General features: G+C 38.8%; 1 protein-coding gene across 1 annotated transcript; it reads right to left on the bottom strand.

The window, feature by feature from the left end:
* Positions 1 to 1,748: 1,748 nt before the first annotated feature.
* On the bottom strand, positions 1,749 to 21,190 carry LOC149098515 (uncharacterized). The gene is made up of 9 exons (XM_089278122.1): positions 20,679 to 21,190; positions 8,974 to 9,297; positions 8,236 to 8,356; positions 7,837 to 8,004; positions 7,526 to 7,575; positions 7,393 to 7,439; positions 6,791 to 6,894; positions 5,942 to 5,998; positions 1,749 to 4,789 (listed from the first exon to the last, which is right to left on the bottom strand). The coding sequence occupies exons 1-9, from the start codon at positions 20,805 to 20,807 to the stop codon at positions 4,686 to 4,688; spliced, it is 1,104 nt and encodes a 367-aa protein (XP_089134248.1). The 5' UTR covers positions 20,808 to 21,190; the 3' UTR covers positions 1,749 to 4,685.
* Between the last annotated feature and the right edge of the window lie 878 nt (positions 21,191 to 22,068).

A 22,068-nucleotide genomic window follows, 5' to 3' on the forward strand; every position in this document is an offset into this window, starting at 1 on the left:
AAAGATTTTAAAGCAAGTTTACATTAGACATTTTTAGATAAAGTCAGTCCTAGAATTTTGCACCCATAAATCTTAGCGTCAAGACCTACGATAGTAAAACGGTTGATTACTACAATTTATACCAGGCCTACTCTGGGACCTAAAGTCGCCTTAAGTCGCCTAAAGTCACCTAAAGTCGTCTTAAGTCGCCTTTAAAAGTCGCCTTAAGTCGCCTAAAATCGCCTTACATCGCCTAAAGTCGCAATGTTTTTCTGCCAGTTTTGCCTAAGTCGCCTAAAGTCGCCTTAAATCGCCCAAAGTCGCCTAAAGTTACGGCGACTTTAAGTCCCAGAGTAGGCCCTATACCATCGTTTAATCCCAATATTTGACTAACCTTAGCTGATCTAGAAGATGTCTTTTGTCGACGAAGCGTGTAGCAGCAGCTAGGTGTATGTTTACGTCAAGCTTTACAGTTTTTGTTAGCATAAATGCGGATAAACCAGCTGAAAACATCTGATAAACATGGAAAGGGGATTTTCATATGAGATTCTCAAACTCATTAATTATCCATGCAGCTCTTACCCAACCAGTGCATCTTATTCTGGTCAGGTGGATGGGTTTAGAAACCCAATGGAAAACGAGTTGAAAACCACGGCCGTGTTTGAAATAATTTCAAACACGGATGTAAATTTTCTTAATGTGCATATTGATAAAGCAAGAAAAACACATGACGATATACAACTTTATTTAATCACACATTTTACAAAAAAAAAAAGTTTAATCCTAAATTATTTACTGCTGACGTTAAATGTAACGGTACAGTTATCAAACTCCCCAAAAACGGAAAGGGCCATTCTTTTTCTAAATTTAAATTCTCGCTCAATGGTGGCGACCTCGTCTTTTGGTTCGCTTTCAACCTTGCTGTACACTTCCGACCTAAAATGGCACTAAGGTTAGAAATTCCCAGCTCTAATTGACACTTCCTATTTACGCAAAACGTTATACGTGCCTGGCTAGTATTTCGAAATTAGGCGAGATCACTCATCAACAGTACAAAAGTCGAAATATTCCTTATGCTTTAGGTTCTTGAGGTACATGGACATGCCTTACAAAGTCCTTTGTTCAAACGAGAGCAAAACTGAAAATATCCAAGAAATGGGACCGTAGAGATATATAAATTTCAGTGCGCTAAATTAGGCGAAACTACCTGCGTTTACGTGTGTCCAGACTTTGCGCCTTTATTTCCGAGCGAGAGACAAGACAATCGATGAACGAGAAACGAGAAAAGGGCAACAAAAATTAAAAAGAAAATAGAAACAAAAAAGGCAATTAAAAGTGAGTTAAAAGAATAATCAAATACATAAATAAACTAGAAATAGAAATTGACGAAACAAAAATAATTATTAAAACATTCACGCCGCCTGAAGTGGACTGTTCATATGGCGTATATTTCATTCAGTCCAAATGGTATATTCAACTCACGATACCCTTCCGCCCTCCCCGGCCCTCCATTTCACCCTCCTCTTCCCCCATAGATGAAAGAATACCTACCCACCCCTCCTTAAGTGCTATGTTTTGATAAAAAACAGGTCTAGAAAATGGTCCAAAAATGGTCCAAAAATTAGTCCAGCAATCCAATGGTCTAGGGGTTCATTGGTCCAGTCCAATTTTACCCTATGCCTGTTATCTAATAAACATCGATTTTATAGACGCGCCCCCCCCCCCCCCCCCCACTTCAATGCCCCACTCCTGATTGAATCTCGTCGTCCTTTTTTTATAATACTACACTTTATTTACACTTTTACAACACTAAACTTACTTACATCCCTAGCATTAATTACGAATTACAATGGCAAGCGACAATGCTTACAATACTTACAATAATAACAAACCTTTTTAAACAAAAATTTATTCTACTCAGCAGTAATATGACTGATAAGGACAAACTGAAAATAATACAACTAACAGATACAATACCACCACTACCTCTACTACATTACTCTAACAAATTAAACAAGAGTAAATATAACAAAAAGAAAAAAGAAATATATAGGGCCATGAAATACTGGTTTGAAGCTGTTTCGTTTGCAAAGGAGAACCTGCCTGTTTAAACAGTAGTTCAAAGGAGAGATCAACGAGCTATAATGACTTGAGTATTTTGTGCCACTTCTGTCGGAATGCGTTTTGTATGTGCTTTTCTATTTTTAAATTGCATCTAACCTGATTGACGCATTCTATTGAGTATGGTCGAACATTTTTGTACTTGCAGGAGTAAATGTAGTATCTACCAAGAAGTAAACAATGATTGAGTAAAGAGGCGCTTTTCTCTCCTTTGAGACCTAAACATTGACATAAAGTTAAAAATTGTGAGGTTGGCATTAATTAAATTAACCGAGACGAAAAATAGATGAACCCTATTCCAAAAGGCTTGTGTGATCGAGCATTCTCAGAAAAGATGAAGAAACGATTCTTGTGCTGTTTGACAAAAGCAACAGAGATTTGATTCCGTGGCAATGTCAATTCCAAAAGTCTAATAGCACTCCTGACAACTGAAAGTGCGTGGAACGAAACTGGAGAACAACACTTAGATTTGAAACAACTAAATCACTTGTCATCAGATCGTTAATTTTCATCACCACCGCGTTAGCCCAGTGATTATGAAATATGGTCTTGCCCGCGATTCTGATCATCGAATTATTTTAAATATGACCAGCACTAAAATTAGCTTGAGAGGCAAAGGAATCCCTATAATTTAAGTCCGTCCACAGCTCAATAAGTTCTTGGAATAAAGCATCTTTTATATCAAGATTTCGGACCTCTTTTGGTGCCAAATTACCGCCTTACATAAACGAAAATCGAAAAAGCACTGCCATTTAGATTCACAGTTGTATGAAATATACTCAAGTACCCATGAAATCCTCAAGGCTAAATTGAATTCTATTATGTCTAGCTAGCATCTTTAGGTCTGCATCTTGCGGGCTAAAATTTGGCGGGCTAAAATGTATCATAGCCCGCTGAAGTAAACTTCATACTTGCACTTACAAATAAGCTTTATCGAACTTTCCTTTAATGTCTTCTACAATTTTTGAAAACTCAAATGGCAAGATTTTGTAATTTCTAGCCAGCTTCGCCTGATGTATTGTGCATTTTCATTGAGAGAGAATAAAAGTCATTCAATAGACCTTTTTCGCTTGGGCGGTTTATTGTCCCATTACAGACCTCGTGATATTCTCTGGAGAATTGTTCTTTTATCCGTCTAAAAATTATTTATTCATATACACGCAACTATTTGAAAATTTAAAAGGGAGAATTCTCAAGAGTATCACCGCATGGTCTGAAATGGGGCAACAAACCGCTCAGTTGGAAAAGGATTGCGTGATTGTTCAGATTGTTTTGTTGTCATCTTTCTTTTTCAATTTTTATTTTCTCAATGCCCTCCAAAGTGATAATAATAATAATAGAGATTATGTTCTTGAAGATAAATATGTCTTGGGCCCTTCTCAGAGCTCATTTTAATCCTCGCTTAACGGCTCGGGCAAAAATGAGTCTGAGTCGGGCCCAAAACATATTATGCCCGCGAATATAAACTCTATAGTTTTATTATTTCAGTCCGCTTCATTTTGTCGCCCTTGTTATTCCAAAGGAATTTAAAAAGAATATCACTTGTTTCTTTCAGCTATCTGGAGCACGAAATTGTTGACAACAGAACGAAAACAAGTTGTGCCTTAATAACTGCAATTTTACCAATTGACGTTAATCTCTTGTTTCCCCAATTATTTAAGATATCCTCTACCTTATGAACAACCTTTTCGTCGTAATTCATTCTACTTCTTACTTCCTTCTTTCGTGTCTAAGGCTGGTGATCGTAGAACTAGAAGAAAATCACTGACTTGGTATTATCTGAGTAGTCTCTAATGCAAATTATTCTCAAGCATTTTAAGGCATGGCTAGTTCCTTTGAAAGACCCCCCGTGAAGTTTAAACTTTTTGCTATAGAAATAACGTAGGATTTGGCATCCTTAAATCGCTTAAGATATTTTTATGGTGGTCACGTGTCAAATGACGTCATAATCCGGGCAATAGCAAAACCTCAAATGGGGTGGGGAAAGGTTAACTTACGCGAAGGATAAGATATCAGTTTTCTTTGCCCTTACTCAAAAAACTATCCGCGCCCGGGGTGGTCTAATTTGTTGTTCTCTTGACAAGATATCAAGAGACAAAATATGGCACGAGACCTGTTTACTACTTAACTCTTGAACAACACATCACTGTCAACCATTCCGGCCTGAACCATATAAGGGACAACAAGACAACTATCATAAGGTTTCAAGTTATATCCTTTCTGTAGCATCTCACCACCCCATTTTCAATTTTCTTTTAATCCAATCAGACATTGATAAGAGGTCACGTGACCTAACTAATCAACACTTAAAACCAAAACTGAGGTAAGGTCGATATGTTTTATATTGTTGCCAAGTTTGACGGTGTTTTGGTAGATCGTTCCAAAGTTATGGCTGGTTTCAGATTTTATGCAAATTAGGGTGCGAGCCATGCCTTAACATGCTTGAGTATCTCTTGTTAGACTGATATCGAAATCATGATTTTGTGTTATTTAATCTTCAGGTAATCGTGCTCCCTACGTTTATTTATTTTGTAAGAAAACTCTGATAGACTTGCAAGACACATTCCTTCCACACGCCGGTTCAGTTACTTCACATACAGCATCCCATCTTTGTTATGATATATTCCACGACTATCATGATCGGGTATTTCGGGACACGGATAACCATACAGGGCACGTCTTCTAGCCACTGGTTGAGAAAAAGTTCGAGACAGTGAGTTAATGTATAATGCAGTGTGTAAATACCAGACTGAAGAATAGGGACGAATATATTCATGAGAAGTTCCCGCCTTGCATTTATCCTGCGGGCGTACAAAGCGAAAGTAGGTTAGAGTGGATGCCACCATCCTTCCCCATTCCCCCGCAGTTTTCTTTTTGAGAACTTTTTAAAAAGAGAATTGATTTACTCTATGATGCTGAAAATTCCAGTGGCTGTTCATTTATTCCTTCCCAAAACTTCATTGTGTCAGCATTTTCTTTGCATTGAGCCAAATTTACAGGTCTAAATTTACAGCAAAATACTCAAGTGATCATGATACCTTGATTTGCTCGAGCTGCTCGATTTGTGAAGAACTGTTGGCAGCGAACACCTGGAACTGTTTTCAATTTACCTAACGATTTGGAATGGCCCTCCCTTCAAAACAGAAGGAAATCTGCTCGCCTCACATTACTTCATAAAGCTATTCATGGTGAATCAGCATTAGAAAACCCATGCTATATCAAAAGGCGTAATTCTCAACTTCGATCTTTTCACAAAGACAAGTTCATCGAACTAACTCCGAACACAGAAAGCTATAGGAACTCATTTTATTGTAGAACTATTAGAGAATGGAACGCCTTATCTAACGATGTTTTAGATGTTAAAAAAAATCACTTATTCAAGAACGCTCTTAGATTAGAATGATGAAATTTTAATTAGGTTCTAATTTTTTAATCTTAATTAACTTTTCTTAGTAATCTTTTTAAATTATGTACATATTTAATTATATATTTTTAAGGTTTTTACCCCCCACCCGCCACCCTACTTTTTATTTTTTATTATTTAATGTCTTGCAGTGATGGGAGCATGCCTCCCTTTGTAAGAGCCCCATAATGTAGATGTAGATGATTCACAGTTAAGAATCTGTTGGACGCTGTCCTGATTAATTGCACATCCCGTTTAACTGGCATCATGCGCGTAAATATCAAAATCTCTCTATCGTAAGTAAGTATCTTGGATTCAGTTTTTCTTGTTTTAAATCGAACTAATGTCTGTAGTGTTGGTACTAAAACATGTTCTTTTCAATACATGTTATTAGTCATTGTCATTTCGCTAATCAAGGTAGGCAAGTTAATTACTTACTGTAGCGAGACGACAGCCAGAAAAAGCCACACTCCCCATCATCATGTCCATCAAAAACTGAAATCAGAAGTCAATTAATTCACAAGGATGCTGCGGTAACAAAAAAGTTAATTAAATTCCCGTCAGGCCGTGTTCACACACCTTACTAAAGAAAATCACAGTGACAGTGTGTGCTATTGTCAAAGTGCCATGGCTCAAGAATAAAACACGTGTAAAACGACCATGGTTCTGAGAGAGTCGGCTACACCTGTATTCCTTACAGCCAAACCGCCAGGCGGAGGCGAGGATATATGAGCCTTAAGCCTTTGTTAGAGCAATTTTTCATCAACTTATAAGGACGGAGGCTTCAAAAACCAAACAGTCTCGATTTTTCCATAGGTGTTCAGGGACACCCAACGGATCGTTTCGGTAAATTATCTGTTCGGAAGGCCTTTAATCCCCTCTGATTTTCTTAAGAGAATTGTCACTTCGAACTTTCGTGCTATGAGAAATTTAATGTCTGTTGTTTCCAGATTGTTCAAAATGTCGTTTTGAGTACCGAGAAAAGGTCAGCTATCATTTTCGGAAAGGCTATAAGACCTAAGGTTTTTGGGAAATGGACAAAAACGCCCTAATAAATTCGAGAATACTCAAGTTCCCCTAGGATAACTAAACAAATAACTTTTTTTATCTGTTTAGTTATCTAAACAACCTAAAATTTACCTACATAGCTTTAAAAGTACTCTAGATAGCCCAAAACAGCGTTTAAAAGCATTCCAGAGAAAACAGTCGTTGCGTGCCCCTAGGTACTGTACAACAATACTGTCCAAATATTTATTGGCTGGCCATTAGTTGATCATCCCTGCTTACCGCTATGACATCCGTTGCTAATGCGATATCCCACATCAGTAGTAGTGCAGTTGTTGGTCTCCCACTCATACGGGTAAGAGTGGGAAATGATGATGGGTGGACATCTGGAATGAAAGAGGAAAGTATTTCTCTGAAACAGGGACGCAAAGGGAAACGTTTCTAGATCTAGAGCCCTTAGTTAACTTGACAGTAACCAAGCTCCTGCCCAGAGTTTTTAGATTTTCCAAAATGACAGAGGAAATTACGAAATCGAGATCCGTATCATTACAGATCAGCGGCTCAGTTGATATCGCATCTTCGTCGGGTTAATATTCTGTTTCTGTTTACTGGATTTTTTTTTTTTTTTTTCAAACTGCTTACTTCTTTTCACAATTGAAAATATCACCAGCACTTAAATATTCAAGGCAAACATTTTATTGCATGGGGAAGGATTTGTTTGCTACTAAAGTAGACGTTTTTCATATACTCGTCTCCCTTTTAGTACAGCTTATGAAAAAGGTTTAAGCACAGCTAGGAATAGCAAAATAGAGAACGATCGACCAGCAATTAATATTAAACCGTATAATATATACTAATACAAAACCAACAAACAAGGCACTTACTTTCCTCTGGCACAAGAAGAGTCGAACTTTTCAGGTCCACTTGGTATCTTAAATTCACAAGAAAGAAGGAATCTGTTATATGATCAAATTTTTAATACAGTTCCTTTTAATACAAAAAGCCTTCATTCCATACCTGGTAAAACACAATGACTTGAGTAACCAACACATCGACTCTAAATATTCCTAGAAAATAGAAATATTTGAGGTTTACAGTGCATATGAGATGCTAAGTCTAATATGTCAAAACAGTACTTTAGAGCCCTCCAGGAATTGTTCGTTTAGTGATGTTTGTGGAGCAGCTTGAATTCAGCAAAAAGAGGACTTTAGGAACACGAATTTGTTACTCCTTTACCCTTAAAGAGGAGGAGCTTTAGCCGTTGGCTGCTTTGCTGTTTTAGATAATTTTCAGCCTCTCTCACATGCAGTGTAGCCATGTTTCTCTACCTTCAGTTTGTGCCAGTTTATGTATATCCTCGTCGCTTAGTTTCCGGCCAGTAATGTTATTATCAGCAAAAGGCACACACAGTATTGAGTTAAGGCAGTTGTTGACATTTCTTTGAAGATGATCGTTATTCTTGGAGCTGATACTCACAGCCAAAGTCCAGCCGCCACCTGGCAATTAGGAAAATCCATTGTTAACTGTTACCTTGCAAATTGGTGTTTAAAGGACGGCTAGCAACGTAACCATAGCAGGAGGTCGTGCGGACAAGTAAGCTGTGTTTATGCTTGTCGTCTGTACGCCTACCGGACTTAACATGTTTTCAGAAGTGAGATCTTCCTACTATTAAGTTTATACACAGCTTACACTTTCGACCTGGAATTAATATGATAACATGTACTCACCATAATTCTTCATATCACAATAAACTTGGGCTTCTCTATTTCCAATATTTACCCAGTAATAACCACTTTCGGTCTGAGGAAATTCCTGGTATATCTCCGCGCAAGACTTGAAACCACCCTTCTAAAGAAAAACGACGGTATCTTAAGCACTGATGTGAAGCGTTAACCACGTAGGGCGCATAGCGTAACCCTTTCTTATTACTTTTGTTACTATTATTATTATAATTAACAATTAGATTACGAGCTCGAGATTTCTATGAGGTGATAGTTGATGAGGCCGAAGGCTGAATCAACTATCGCCTCATAGAAATGGAGAGTGAATAATCTAATTGTTTTAGTAGAATTCTCACTTAAATTAACGCAAATAATGGTTTCCAAATATTTTTCGACGCATTACTGAACTTTACCCTTTAACAAAATCGCACGTATTGAATTGTCCTTGGTAAATTTGCGGTTGTTTTCGCGCGCGCACCGGTTTTTCAATAATTTCAAGTTTTTAAAGTCATGAATCCGTTTCATGTCCTTCTTTTAGTCTTCTCAGGAATTTAATTATCCATTTACATCTAAACATTCTTTCAAAACTTCGGAAAAGCGATAAAAACGTCGCATTTCGTAGACTACCGACAGCTGCTGCACTATAATGGTTGATAGTATAGTAGCTCAGCCAATCAGATTGCAGCATTTGCATTAGTATACTAGTAGAATTCTACTAGTTAATAAACCTATACAGGCTCCGACCTTTTTGTGTTTTACGCTTGTGTCCATATACACGGATCCTTCCTGTTGTCCATAATCCTCTGGGTGAGTATATCTGTCTGCATCATTTAAGTCACATGACTTATCCTTCAGACGGAAATTCAAACTTTTACACCGGAATTCATTTCGACACATCATGACGCACTCAGAGAGACTGGAGGAAACTGTTGTTGAAATCACGTGACTGGGTAGGCCGTGTCCATACACTGAATGTGTTGAGTCGGAGCAGTGTTCCAGGGCTTTGTGTAGCTTTGCAGTGCTTAAGATGACGAGGATAATTAAGTTTTTCAGCATGTTATTAAAACCCTGAAAGAAACACATTAGTTTAGAAGCACGAAATCCGTTGGTCAAATGTTTTTTTTAGTGTGTCACCAAAAAAGCCTGTAGTTGTTGAAATATGGTAAAAGTACTGAAATTCAAAGCAAAGTGGAGGGGCCGTCACAAAACTTTTTCTGAATATGACATATTTCTTTTATTTGCTTTATAGCATTTACAAAAGATCGTGATATGGGAATAGAAAAATAAAATTGGAAATCGTTGTTTTTTTCATGCGTTTTAGCCATCTGAAAACGTGAAAATACACTTCCGGTTGGTTCAGTAATCGCAAGGGGGTGAGGAGCTGGGGCTAGTCAGTCTGTGAACGTCGAACAGGAACATAGGTCAACATATCTTACGGAAATGTTTACAATTTTGAACCAAAATTGGAATTACGCTTGAGTGCCTTATTCCTAGCATATTTCAAGTTTTTTTCGTTTCGATTTGTTTGGTTCGATAAATATGTAGAGTATGTTAACAACGGAAAATTAACAACGCTGAAATCTTCACGCAATTTGTATCGCCGACAAATTTATATTACTAATAACACTTTGTCGGACATTGTGGCTCATTTCGCAGGCTAAAATGGAGAATTTGGGGGACTAACAAAATTAATGTATTTTAGCTCGCTGAAATAAACCAATGAAAAGTGAGAATCAAACAATCGTACGTGCTTGTTCGGACATTCTTAGTCGTCCGTTTCTGTCAAGAGAAGCTTCTGATGTCAGTATCGCGTGTAGTAGCTCCCTGACCGGTGGCGAGGAGCATGTAAGTTTTGCGGCTTCAAGCCAAACGCACTCAGTTCAGCCAGTCATGCCACACTGTCAGTTAGCAATTGTACAATTATTCATTTCAACACTTACAAATAAGCTTTACCGAACTTTCCCTTCATGCCTTCTACAATTTTTGAAAACTCAGATGGCAAGATTTTGCAATTTCTAGCCAGCTTCGGTTGATGTATTGTGTATTTTCACTAAGGGAAAATAAAAGCCATTCAACTTGTAAACGCTCTTGTGCTTGTTCAAACTGTTTTGTTATCATTTTCTCAGTTTTTATTTTCTCGATGCCTCCAGAGTGATAATAATAGTAATAGAGATTATGTTCTTGGAAGTTAAGTTTTCATCATCTTCCTGTAAATATTCAAATTTTTATGAGTACCGTATGTCAATTAGTGTTGCTATTTCACTAGTGTTCCCAATTAGTCTATCTAGGCTAAGCACATAGGCACTTGAATAAAGGTTTTATATTACTTACATAAATATGTCTTGGGCCATTCACAGGGCTCATTTTAAACCTCGCCTGGCGGCGCAGGCTAAAATGAGTCTGAGTCGGGCCCAAAACATATTTATGCCCGCGAACATAAACTCTATTGTTTTATTACATAGTAATTGAAAATGTTAATTATAACGTTTTAAAGATGATTTCCAGTCCGTACTGCGCAGTCTCAGCACCCTTCATAAACATTGTAAGTCTCACTCGATGAAATATGTTATTCGTTACGAACCCCATACCACGACAAGCGGCGCTTGATTCAAGTTTAATTGACAGTGATGTGACTTCCCTGAACCAATTACAATTCTTTGCTACGTATAGCAACCATTGAGTTTGCTTCACTTTCTATTGATAATAGATTAGGTCAAATTTCTATTTTTGTGTTTGTCAAAGTAGGCAAAGGCCCGGTTTTCGAGTTATGTTGAAAGCTTTTCAAATAAACAAGCTTTTTAGTATAGTTTGTTTCCTTAATTATCAGAATATGGCCCTTTGGGCTAGTTAAAATATGTTCTTTTCATTTCTTATACGCCTCCTGCCACGTGTCTACGATAACTGATGATGAGAACAACTGTTTCAAAAGGCCTTTTACATAAACAATTGGATTATTATGTTTTGTTGCATTACATTGGTGTCTAGTTTTGAACAAACATTTTTCGTATTGGGCGAAGACAGGTAGTGATGGCGCCCAGCTGCTAAGATATTTGTTCTGCTCAGGAGGGAGGGGGTGACTCTATTGTTTTCCGGTATTGATTCGTGACCGACTCATTGCTACCAGTGTGACGTCACATAGCAACGAGTGAGCACTTCGAGTAGCTTATTCAGATTACGCCATTGAAGAAGGGCAACAGAGATTAAGAAAGACAAAAAAAAAACAGGCCTAATATTGCTTTTGTTCGCTAACTAAGTGTAGGTGTGTACAGTTTGTTGTTGCGTTTTGTCTGTGTGCATTATTTGTTTTGGTTTTGTGCGCGCGTTATCGTGTATCCTTGTTGAGTTTTGTTGCGGGATGAGAGAGGTCAACGTTCGCGTTTTCTCTCTTAAATGTCTTACCAATAGTCTTGTTAATAGGAGATTTCATGCGTTGATAGTGTAAATTTAATCCGCGTGTATCTTTGTGTCGATTGAACCAGCCGTTCCTCTCATCAATCCGTTTGAGTGTTGAGATGTTGTTTATTTCTTGATTTCCACCAAAATTTCCTTGCGATGTGATCGGTTTTTGTATGTTTTGGAGAACTTTTGGTGGTAGTTATCAGACTTTTGAATTCAACTACGTTTGCCTTTTGCGTTTTAATTGTGTCCGCTGTATGGTCATATTTGTTGGCTTTAATCGTACAGCAGCTTTATTTGTTGGCTTTTGTTGTGAAGGTTTGTTAGCTTTTTTTTTCCTGTCTCGTTGCAACTGTTGACTTATTGCTGTCCACAGCAATTGTGGTGTTCAGTGTTGTGACTTCGTACATACTTACAACAAAGTTCAAATTAGAGTTAGCCTGAGTAAGCTGTTTTTGGTTTTCGTCTTGCCACTTACAATTTTGGTGTAAAAATATATAGCATTTAAATATAATTACAGTTATGGTGAAATCAATTGTGCTGTATGATTTATTTATCTTTTGTCATAACCTGATAACTTGGCTTATTCCTGAACAATGCCACATCTTGAATGATGCTGTAGCCTGTTCCAGGTTCTCGATCGGTGGGCACGATCGAAAAAAGTGGCCGAGCAACAAGCGAGTTCTTGTAGAGAAAGAGACCGAGAGTTTGGAATAGGCTAATGATGCTGCAACGGTCCTGCATTGCCATGTTGTAATGGCTCCTATTTGTTGAGCCTCCAAGAGTTTCAAGGCTGTATTGTAGTCTTTTCATCCCTTGAAGTTCTCATTATGTTCCAACAAAAAAACAACCCTCCACTAAATGTCACTAAATATATATTGCAGTGTTACATGTCACGCGTCACGCGGGCTACATTTACCCATAACACCTTTTGGTCATGGTCCAATAACCATGTGCTCAACTGGTCCGCCATCTTGATGAACATTAAATAATTGATATACGTTCATGAAATGTGTGAGGTCTTCTTGAATCTTATTAAATGGTGTCAGAAATGAAGAACCCAAAGCTTCAACGATTCAGCCTGGCCTCTCGTGACTGATTATATTAAGACTCGTTCTATAAACGCTTCGAACTCGCCGTCTCTCCCTCATCGATCGACTCATCGCGGTTTGGACTATTTTCCGAACTCACCGATCTACTCTTCTCACCGCTCTTCGATCGACTCATCGTTGTTTGGGACTCTTTTCTCCTCCGACATCATGGGTAAGGATCGACCTGTGTTTGACGCCAGCTCAGAGGATCGCCGTCGAGCTTTCAAATTCTTCATTGCAAATTTCAGGGATTATTGCATCATGGAAGACTACATCAACCCCTCTAAAGATGTGGATAGCGACGACTACTGGATACAAACGAAACGACCTAAAGTTATGGCGGCTCTTCGACGAGCTTTTCCTCAGGTATAATGGGATGTACTAACCACAACCATCGACTCCCAAATCGCCGATGGAGATAAACAATATCCTGCCAGATGGTTACCTAAACTGTCCAGCCACCATCTTGGCGAGGAACCCATCATCCAATGCACTCATGATTTCCTTCGCATTTTAAAACAGGACCTAGGGATGAGTATTAAACAGTGGCATACTGTAGTGCGACTAGAGTACCACAAATGTAACTTTCCTTCAGCAGTCGACGACAGGTTACAGAGAGACATTTTTGTAATTGGCCTGACGACACCTTCAAGTATTTTCGCAGCGATCTCATCTCACGGGAGAACCTGGCTTCTCTAACCTTTGAACAAGTCATTAATAAGGCTCGGGACTTTGATGATGGCCTCAAAACTGAATCAGCCATCACTAAACAACAGCTTGAGGAATCCAGCGTAGTAAACGAGGAAACAACTGATGCAGCACACAAGGTCACACCCAATGCCGTCGAGTCCAGAACTCCTCGCCGTCCCTTCAAACAACATGGTCTCCCTGCTTCACAGTCTCATGCTTCTCCTACCTGCTTGTGGCGCGGTCGCACACCACACGCTGCTTGTCGTGACTGCCCAGCAGCTAATGATACTTGCCATCGTTGCGGCAAAAGAAGCCACTGGCAACAAGTTTGCGGAGCATCCGCTGCTAATACAGTGTACCAGGCAGACACAGGCTTTCAGTCAAGCACCGCTTATGTCATCACTCACGACGTAGCGCAGGTTCAGTCTGCACCCAAGGGTATCTTTGTGGATCTGGATCTTAGTCCAACTCCCTCGCCAGCAGCAACTCGCCGCATCCGATTTCAAGTGGACTCTGGGTGTTCATATAACACCATACACGTCACAGATCTACAGAAAATGTCTCCTGTCAAAGTTGAACCTTCCAGTGTTCGTCTTCTTGACTTCTCCAAATCCATCATCCCAACTGGAGGTCAAACCACATTGCATTGTACTCGCCAAGGCAAAATCTATGAGGTAATGGTTCAAGTTATAACTGCACAAAGCTACTATGCACCCCTCCGGGGTCTGGCTGATAGTACTCGCATGGGTATCCTAAATTATGATGACGACACTGTAAATCAACTCCGTGTCACCTCCACACCTTCTTCACCTCCTCTCGGTGAGTTGACTTTTGATTCTATTAAAGTTAACTATCCTCATTTATTTGAGGGGCTGGGTGAACTGGGAGAACCTTACTCACTGACACTTGATTCTACTATTAAGCCCATCCAAGCTGCGCCCCATCGCTACCCTGCACCAAAGTTGCCCATCATCAAAGAGGCACTAGACAAACTGACCGACACGGGTCAACTAGTCAGAGTGAATGAACCCACACCCTGGACATCAAACATGGTGGTACGTGAACGCCCACCATCAGCAACTAAGCCTGCCAAAGTTCGCATTTGTTTAGACCTTTCCCAGACTATAAACAAAGCTATCCTCAGACCAGTATACCCCATCCTCACTCTGGAGGAGAACCTTCATTGTTTTCATCAGGCTAAGATTGTCTCAACTTTTGATATTAAAGATGCTTTTCAAACAATTAAGCTGACAGAGGAGTCCCGTAAGTTGACTACTATGCACACACCCTGAGGGCGTTACCGCTGGAATCGACTTCCCTTCGGCATCAGTTCAGCCCCCGAGGAGTTCCAGCGTCGCATTCATGATGTTCTCTGTGGCTTGGAGGGGGTTGTCAACATTGCCGATGACATCATCGTCATAAGTCGGGGCACATCACTAAAAGAGGCCACCCATGATCATGACCGCACAGCAACTGAGCTCCTGGACCGCCTCTATCAGCATCACCTAAAGCTCAATCCCGACAAAGTCAAGTTAGAGACCTACTCTGCGCCGTTCATGGGTCACACCCTCACTCCTGAAGGACTAAAGCCCAGCAATGAGATTGTCAATGCAGTCCTGAACATGCCTCAAATTCATGACAAAGCAGCCACACGGCGTTTCCTGGGCACAATTACTTATTTATCGAAGTTCTGCCCCCGTCTCAGTGAGGTGGTACGTCCTCTCCGCGATCTCACCCATATTGATCAGAAATTCCTGTGGGCTGACCAACACACAAAAGTTCTCCGACAAGCAAAAGAGTTAGTGTCTCAAGCTCCATGTCTCCGTTATTTTGATGTCAAAGCCCCAGTGGTACTTCAAGTTGACGCCTCTGAATATGGCCTCGGTGCTGCACTCCTTCTACCAGCCACTTATCCCTCAAACTCCTCCGATACCTTGTGGTAAATGTAACCCGCGTGACGCGTGACATGTAACAGCAGCATAGCACTCAAAATAAATGACAGCAAATGCTAAGTGTTAGAGTGCAGAAATGCTGTAAAGACAATCAGACATTTATTCTTATTAAATGTTTTAATTTAAACAAGTTTTATGCCTATTAGGTCATTTTATTAATTCTGCTTTTATAATCATCTCCTGCTCTTCACAGGTCCACATCAGCCTATAGTTTCAATTATGACTATATGTGCCATTTAATCCATCAAATATTGTTGCTTGCATGTCTTTGTCTAATTGCATCACTAAATGCTCCAGCTACATCTGTGAAATATTCTCCAGTGGAGTGGTATTCCCCTATTTTCAAATCTTCAAGCAGATTCTGCACATTACCAAAAATATTTGAAGGATAATAAACACAATAGCTTCCATTTGACTTTAAAAATATGCTCAATATTTGTCCTTGGACATTATCTGTTCCTATCTTTTCGGAAATGGATAATTTCCACAGAGTGGACACCGAATGTAGGCTACTTTTCATAAAACCTGCATTACCAAATAAAGGAATGATTGTTTGACTGAATCAATATTTCTACCTCGGACTCCGAAGGTCCATAAGCTTCATTATCCTCCAGTGTGCTTAGGAGCTATGCTCTCATTCGTACCATATATGGCCATACATGCCCTGCCTGATCCATTGTTAGTGGTTTTATTTGTTGTTAGTGTGATAGCAGTCAGTGCTGAAAACCTTGATGTTAGCTCTAGAGAATTTCCCCTCTTTTGTTCAGTTTTGTGTCTTCACAGCTCAATGTTTAGTTATCCTTGTGTAAAAATGGTTGAATTTGACCACCCTAGCTTTTTCTTCAGTATGGTATTAAAGTCAATAAGGTTGGTGGCATCTATTTTAGTTGCTGATGTAACAGAAAAGTCACATTTTTTAACTTCATACCAATTAAGTGAAACTATCGTAAATTTGGGATCTCAAATTAATTCCAAATTAAACTTGTCAATTGATTTATCCTGGCAATCAAGCTGAGGTAAGCCTTTCTAGTACTCGGTTCCTTTAAAGGAAATATCTTGGGCTGTCATAATCAATGAGAGTTTAATAAAGAGGTGTGGAAAAATGCTTAAGGGGGTACAAAAATGAAGCAGGAACTTGTAAATTTGACAGCATGATTGAACATATGAAAAAAATATGTAACTCTCATATGTATGTCTTGACAGGTGAAATTTTAAAAAAATCTAAACTAGGATGAGTTAAAAACTTCGGGCCAGTTGATCACCCAGGGGGGGAGCATTAGCCTTCAAAGGGAAAATGTTCATCAGAATCCCTAAGTGCTGCCCAGTGTGGCATTCTGGGAGGGAATTTGTGCATTATGATATGTTCCTTGCAGTGACATTCCCTGCAAAAAAAAAAATCCGAAATGTCTTTAATAACCTGTTTTCAGTGGACACATCTTTTTAGATGAACAAAAGGGGACTTTTGGCAGATCATGACCTTGCAAATCGATAGATTCTGTCGGATCTGTTGGATTAACAGCATTCATCAACTTTTAAAATATCGAATTCCAAACTAAAATCAGGGAAAAGCTAGTCACAATTAGGCCGCCGGTCAGGAACTGGGCTGAGTTTTTCATGTAACACAACTATGTATAATATTTGTTGCAGACCTACAATTGTAGCATATAAGAAAATTAACGCTTCTCTTTTCTCAAATAAAACAAAATAAAATAGAACCGAATGACTAATCAAACCATAAATATTGACCAAATTACGGATATTGCTCTAAATGTAAACTGTAGTACGACAAAGGTGAAATAAGACAGAAAACTTACCTAATCTGGCTATCTGAAAGGTGATGGACAAAACACTGACTCCTAGTCCATGGACTACCCTAATGGACTACCCACATGGACTACCCCTAAAAAATGCTATTTCAGATGAGTGGTATGTTAAGAAGCTGCGATTATATACTTAAACTGCACGGAGGATGCTTTTCTTTTCGTTCCGCATCGCCTTCAGCCGCCATTTTGAGTAACTATACTGAATTATTTAGAAAATAAAGATGTTGTTGTTGTTGTTATTGTTGTTGTTGCTGTTGCTAAAGGGACAGTCTCTGGGATGTTGTGGCATAGTGAGTTTAATAGCGACTTTGTTGATGATTTGTCCAAGTGTACTGTTTCAAAATTGGTCCATACTCTAGTAACAAAGGAGGAGGAAACTTTGATGGACTACCTTATACTGAATCTCGCAAAACCACAAAAATTTCAACATAATTATAGTCCAGGCCAGCCAAGAATACCACCGCTTCCACTCCACTCTGAATTTTTGCAGCGCAGTCGTTGGAATTTCGTGTTGTCCCATAGCTTTATCCTCATTCCCATTTCTATTTCATTTTGATACACTCAGGGAAAAAACCAGAAGACTAGCTGCTTCTGTGCCATAACTTTCGGCACAAAACAAGCAAAACAAATCATGAGTAACATCCTGAAGATCATTTCGTCTGTTCGAGAAAGACTGAGCTACTGAATCACATGGGAGCAAGATTGAGTTGTCCACAGAATATTTAAGTTGATTTGAGTCTACGCTTTTGTGTACAGCGGTTGTTTTATTCACTATAGTTATTCAAAATGACGGCTGAAGGCGATGCGGAACGAAAAGAAAAGCATCCTCCGTGCAGCGTAAGTATATAATTGTAGCTTCTTAACATACCACTCATCTGAAATAGTATTTTTTAGGTGTAATCCATTTTAGGGTAGTCCATTTGGGTAGTCCATTAGGGTAGTCCATTAACTAGGGGTCAGTGTTTTGTCCATGACCTATCTGAAACATGGCTGTTCTTCCCACACAGCCAGTCTTTACGCTTTGAAGGGATTGATGAGACGAACCACGAGCACTGAAGAACTGAAATTCCACATACAAGAAGCCAAGCATACCCTCTGTCGAACCTCCTATTCCTGTGTCAAAAGGGCTCTGCTTCGCTATGCAGTGGCCCTCGAAAGGTCAATCAGCTAACAGTTCTGCTCGACAAATTGGCTTCAAAACAGAAAGTTCTCGATCAAATTATCAACTTGTTGAATATTTTGGCCAACAAAAAATTACCAAATAAAGATTCCTCAATGTCGTATAAACCACATATTAACGAACCTAAGCAAATGGGGCAGAATATCGGAGCAAAATTCCGCATTTTAATCAACCTCTTGTACTTCACCCATTGGGCGCCATTTTTAATTTCATCCGAGCGAAACGTGACGTCACACTGGCAGTGATGACTCAACTCAACCAACTTTTTCTAGTTTCTTTAGGTGTCGCTTTTTTTAACAAATACTTATTGTGTTTTAAAAGAGTTTTTTTAAGTAAGACGGGGGTCTTTAGTCCAAATTATGATAGACATCTGATTATTCTCGATTCTAGATCGTCCTCTGGCGGAAACGTCATTAAAACATAAGAATTTTCAAAAAGAATACACTTCTCTGAACTCCACCGAAAGTCTTCGTTACGAAACAAAAACAACAACAACAACAACAACAACAACAAAAACGTCTTTATAAGGGAGCTAGATAGTCCTGAACATTATTCTTTCGGATATAAATAAATTTCGTAGAGGAAGACTTTCTAGAATAACGTAACGAGACTGATACAAACCTTGATTGTCTTCTTCTTGAACTGGCTTCGTAAGCTCTTGTACACAACTTACATCTGTTCGGCTCCCTTTGTGCTTAACAGGTTTTTTTTTTCTTTTTTTTGTGCTTAACAGGTACGCTCTTGTGTCAAAAGTGCTCCGCTTCGCTATGCAGTGGCCCTCGAAAGGTCAATCAGCTAACAGTTTTGCTCGACAAATTGGCTTCAAAACAGAAAGCTCTCGATCAAATTATCAACTTGCTGAATATTTTGGCTAACAAAAAGTACCAAATAAAGATTCCTCAATGTCATATAAACCACATATTAACGAACCTAAGCAAATGGGGCAGAATATCGGAGCAAAATTCCGCATTTTTATCAACCTCTTGTACTTCACCTATTGGGCAACATTTTTAATTTCATCCGAGCGAAACGTGACGTCACACTGGCAGTGATGACTCAACCAATATTTTGCTTAGAGACTCCCCCTCCCTCCTGGTTCTGCTGCTGGCTTTTAGCCAAAATGATTTGATGACTCAAAACGTAAAATTATCCATAACAGGATAAAAAGCGCAATCAAGCAAGTTAAACGTTATCGTTCAATTTATCACTTCTAACTAAGCTGTGTGAACGTTTCGGCAAAGTTTACGCCGAGTACACCTTATGGGCAATAAAAACTGTGGGTTTCCTCGAATATATAATATCGGAGTGACTTTCAAAGCTAGTGTACCCCCACGCTTTCCATATACGCGATAAATCTTCGCAATGGGTAATTGCTACAGGTATCTGAGAAAATTCCGAGTTTTACAACAAAAAGAAACACGTGAGAGGTTTTGCAAGTGATAGACTACTTAAAGTTCGTATTTCTTAGTTTAATATCTGATTATTCACATCAGAAGTTTGCGATGGAATTGATCAAACGTATAGACATAATTACCACCGGCAAAGGAAGACTTTTTAAGTTGACTTAACTAATGCGTTTTTTTAATAGAGTTTGGAAAACACTGCGGGTGCTACATTTACTTAGCCAATGCTTTTGGCGTGGGCTTCATTAAGTTGTTCGGCTGCACAAACTTCACCTACTAGATATTTGATAAAATTTTGGCTCTTCTTCCGTAACTCTGCATCTTCTCTTAAAAGGGCAGTTTTATTTTCTCCGAAAAAAAGTGTCAAAATGCTACAAACCAATACAGAGAAAATGCGAATAATTTGTGGTGTTGATACATAAGTTAATAGAGCTCATTTCTATCCTAATGACCAAGATGCATTTTCACTTGAAACAAAATTATACGCCCTACTCTATGTTATTTTCGTCAATGGCCGTGAGTCTAATCTACGGAAAGAATTACGCGCAAATTTCCCAAAATGTGGTTAAAGAAATAAAATAACTTTTTCAAGTTTCTTTAGGTGTCGCTTTTTTTAACAAATACTTATTGTGTTTTAAAAGACTTTTTTAAGTAAGACGGGGGTCTTAATTGCAAATTATGATAGATATCTGATTCTTCTCAATTCTAGACCGTCCTCTGGCGGAAACGTCATTAAAACATAAGAATTTTCAAAAAGAATACACTTCTCTGAACTCCACCGAAAGTCTTCGTTACGAAACAAAAAAAAAAACGTCGTCAGGGAGCTAGATAGTCCTGAACATTATTTCTTTCGGATATAAATAAATTTCGTATAGGAAGACTTTCTAGAATAACGTAACGAGACTGATACAAACCTTGACTATGTTCTTCTTGAACTGGCTTCGTAAGCTCTTGTAAACAACTGACATCTGCTCGGCTCCCTTTGTGCTTAACAGGTATCTTTTTTTGTTTGTTTGTTTTTTTATTTTGTGCTTAACAGGCATGCTTTTTAATTATTAAAAAAGGAGGAAGGCAGTCTCTATAAACAATTAATAACAATAATAATGATAAGCCCTGATACTACGTAGAAGTGCTCACTTTCTCCTTTCTCCAGTTGAAATACAGGCCGTCAGTTGTCGTGTTGTTCAGTACATGATTTTCTGTTATGTGAAAAGACACGGAGCTTACTGGTGACTGATTGTAGAAACAAAGTAATCCAAGATATTCAGATGGCCCAATTAAAGTCCTCGGATCTTCTTAATGTTAGTGTCTGCATAAAAATAGTGAATCAAACTTAGCTTCTCTTCTAATTAAAATCCGTAGAATGAATTTGAAGTTACAATAATTGAATTAGCGGCTTTTGAGAGATGTCTCGCTGTATGGAAAATCTCCATTAGAGAAACAAATTCCCAATCGATAATTTACGCAGCATTAAATATCTTCTCTTTCCGAATATACTTTACCCTTAAGGACACGGAGCATATATTGGAGAAAATAACGCATTCATAACGAAAAACATTCATTCATTCTGTTCATGTGGCGAGGATATTTTCGCGCGAAAAGGAGGCTATTAATTTTACATTCCAAGACCATCGTGTTGAGGATCCTCCAGACTTGGATAATAATACGAGGCTCCCTTCCCAGACTCTAGTTGAACTGAGATAAGAGTTCGAATAGTGAGTTTGTGACTTTAATTGGGATTGCGAAATTGCACAAAAATGACTTCCTTTAACAATTGACTCATATCATCACGTTATGATGTACGCCCGAAGTCTGGAGAGCACTAAAGAAGCGTAAGAAATGCTTCAGGCACAGCCGAAAGCAACTCTACTTTCTTGAATGCTCTTCGAACTTTCCAAGTGCATCATACCTTGAAAATGCACAACCAAAACATAAATCAGTTATTTTACAGCATTGCCAATGGAAATAAATTACTTTCACTTTTAAATAAATGTGTACAACCGTCACCCCACCAGCCACCCCAGCGCAACTATTTGCACCGACAGGATTATACCAATACCATCTCCCCTCAGGAGAATTTGTCTTCCGTTCAGTCTTTCCGATCGTGTAAATTTCGCGCTCGTATGGTAATCGGAAATTTCAAAAACTCCAGCGGGCATTTAGAAGCTTATACCGCCATTGTTCAAAATGACCATATAAGACCAATTTTAGGTCTTATAACAATACCTATTGTTATCAATGTTGAGCCGGTTTTCTTGATACGAACGTGACCATGCCACATTGCATTATGATGCACGCTTACGT

The sequence above is a fragment of the Orbicella faveolata genome, unplaced genomic scaffold, assembly GCF_042242905.1.
Source record: "Orbicella faveolata isolate gen_17 unplaced genomic scaffold, um_ofav_v1 contig_46, whole genome shotgun sequence".
Taxonomy (NCBI): domain Eukaryota; kingdom Metazoa; phylum Cnidaria; class Anthozoa; order Scleractinia; family Merulinidae; genus Orbicella; species Orbicella faveolata.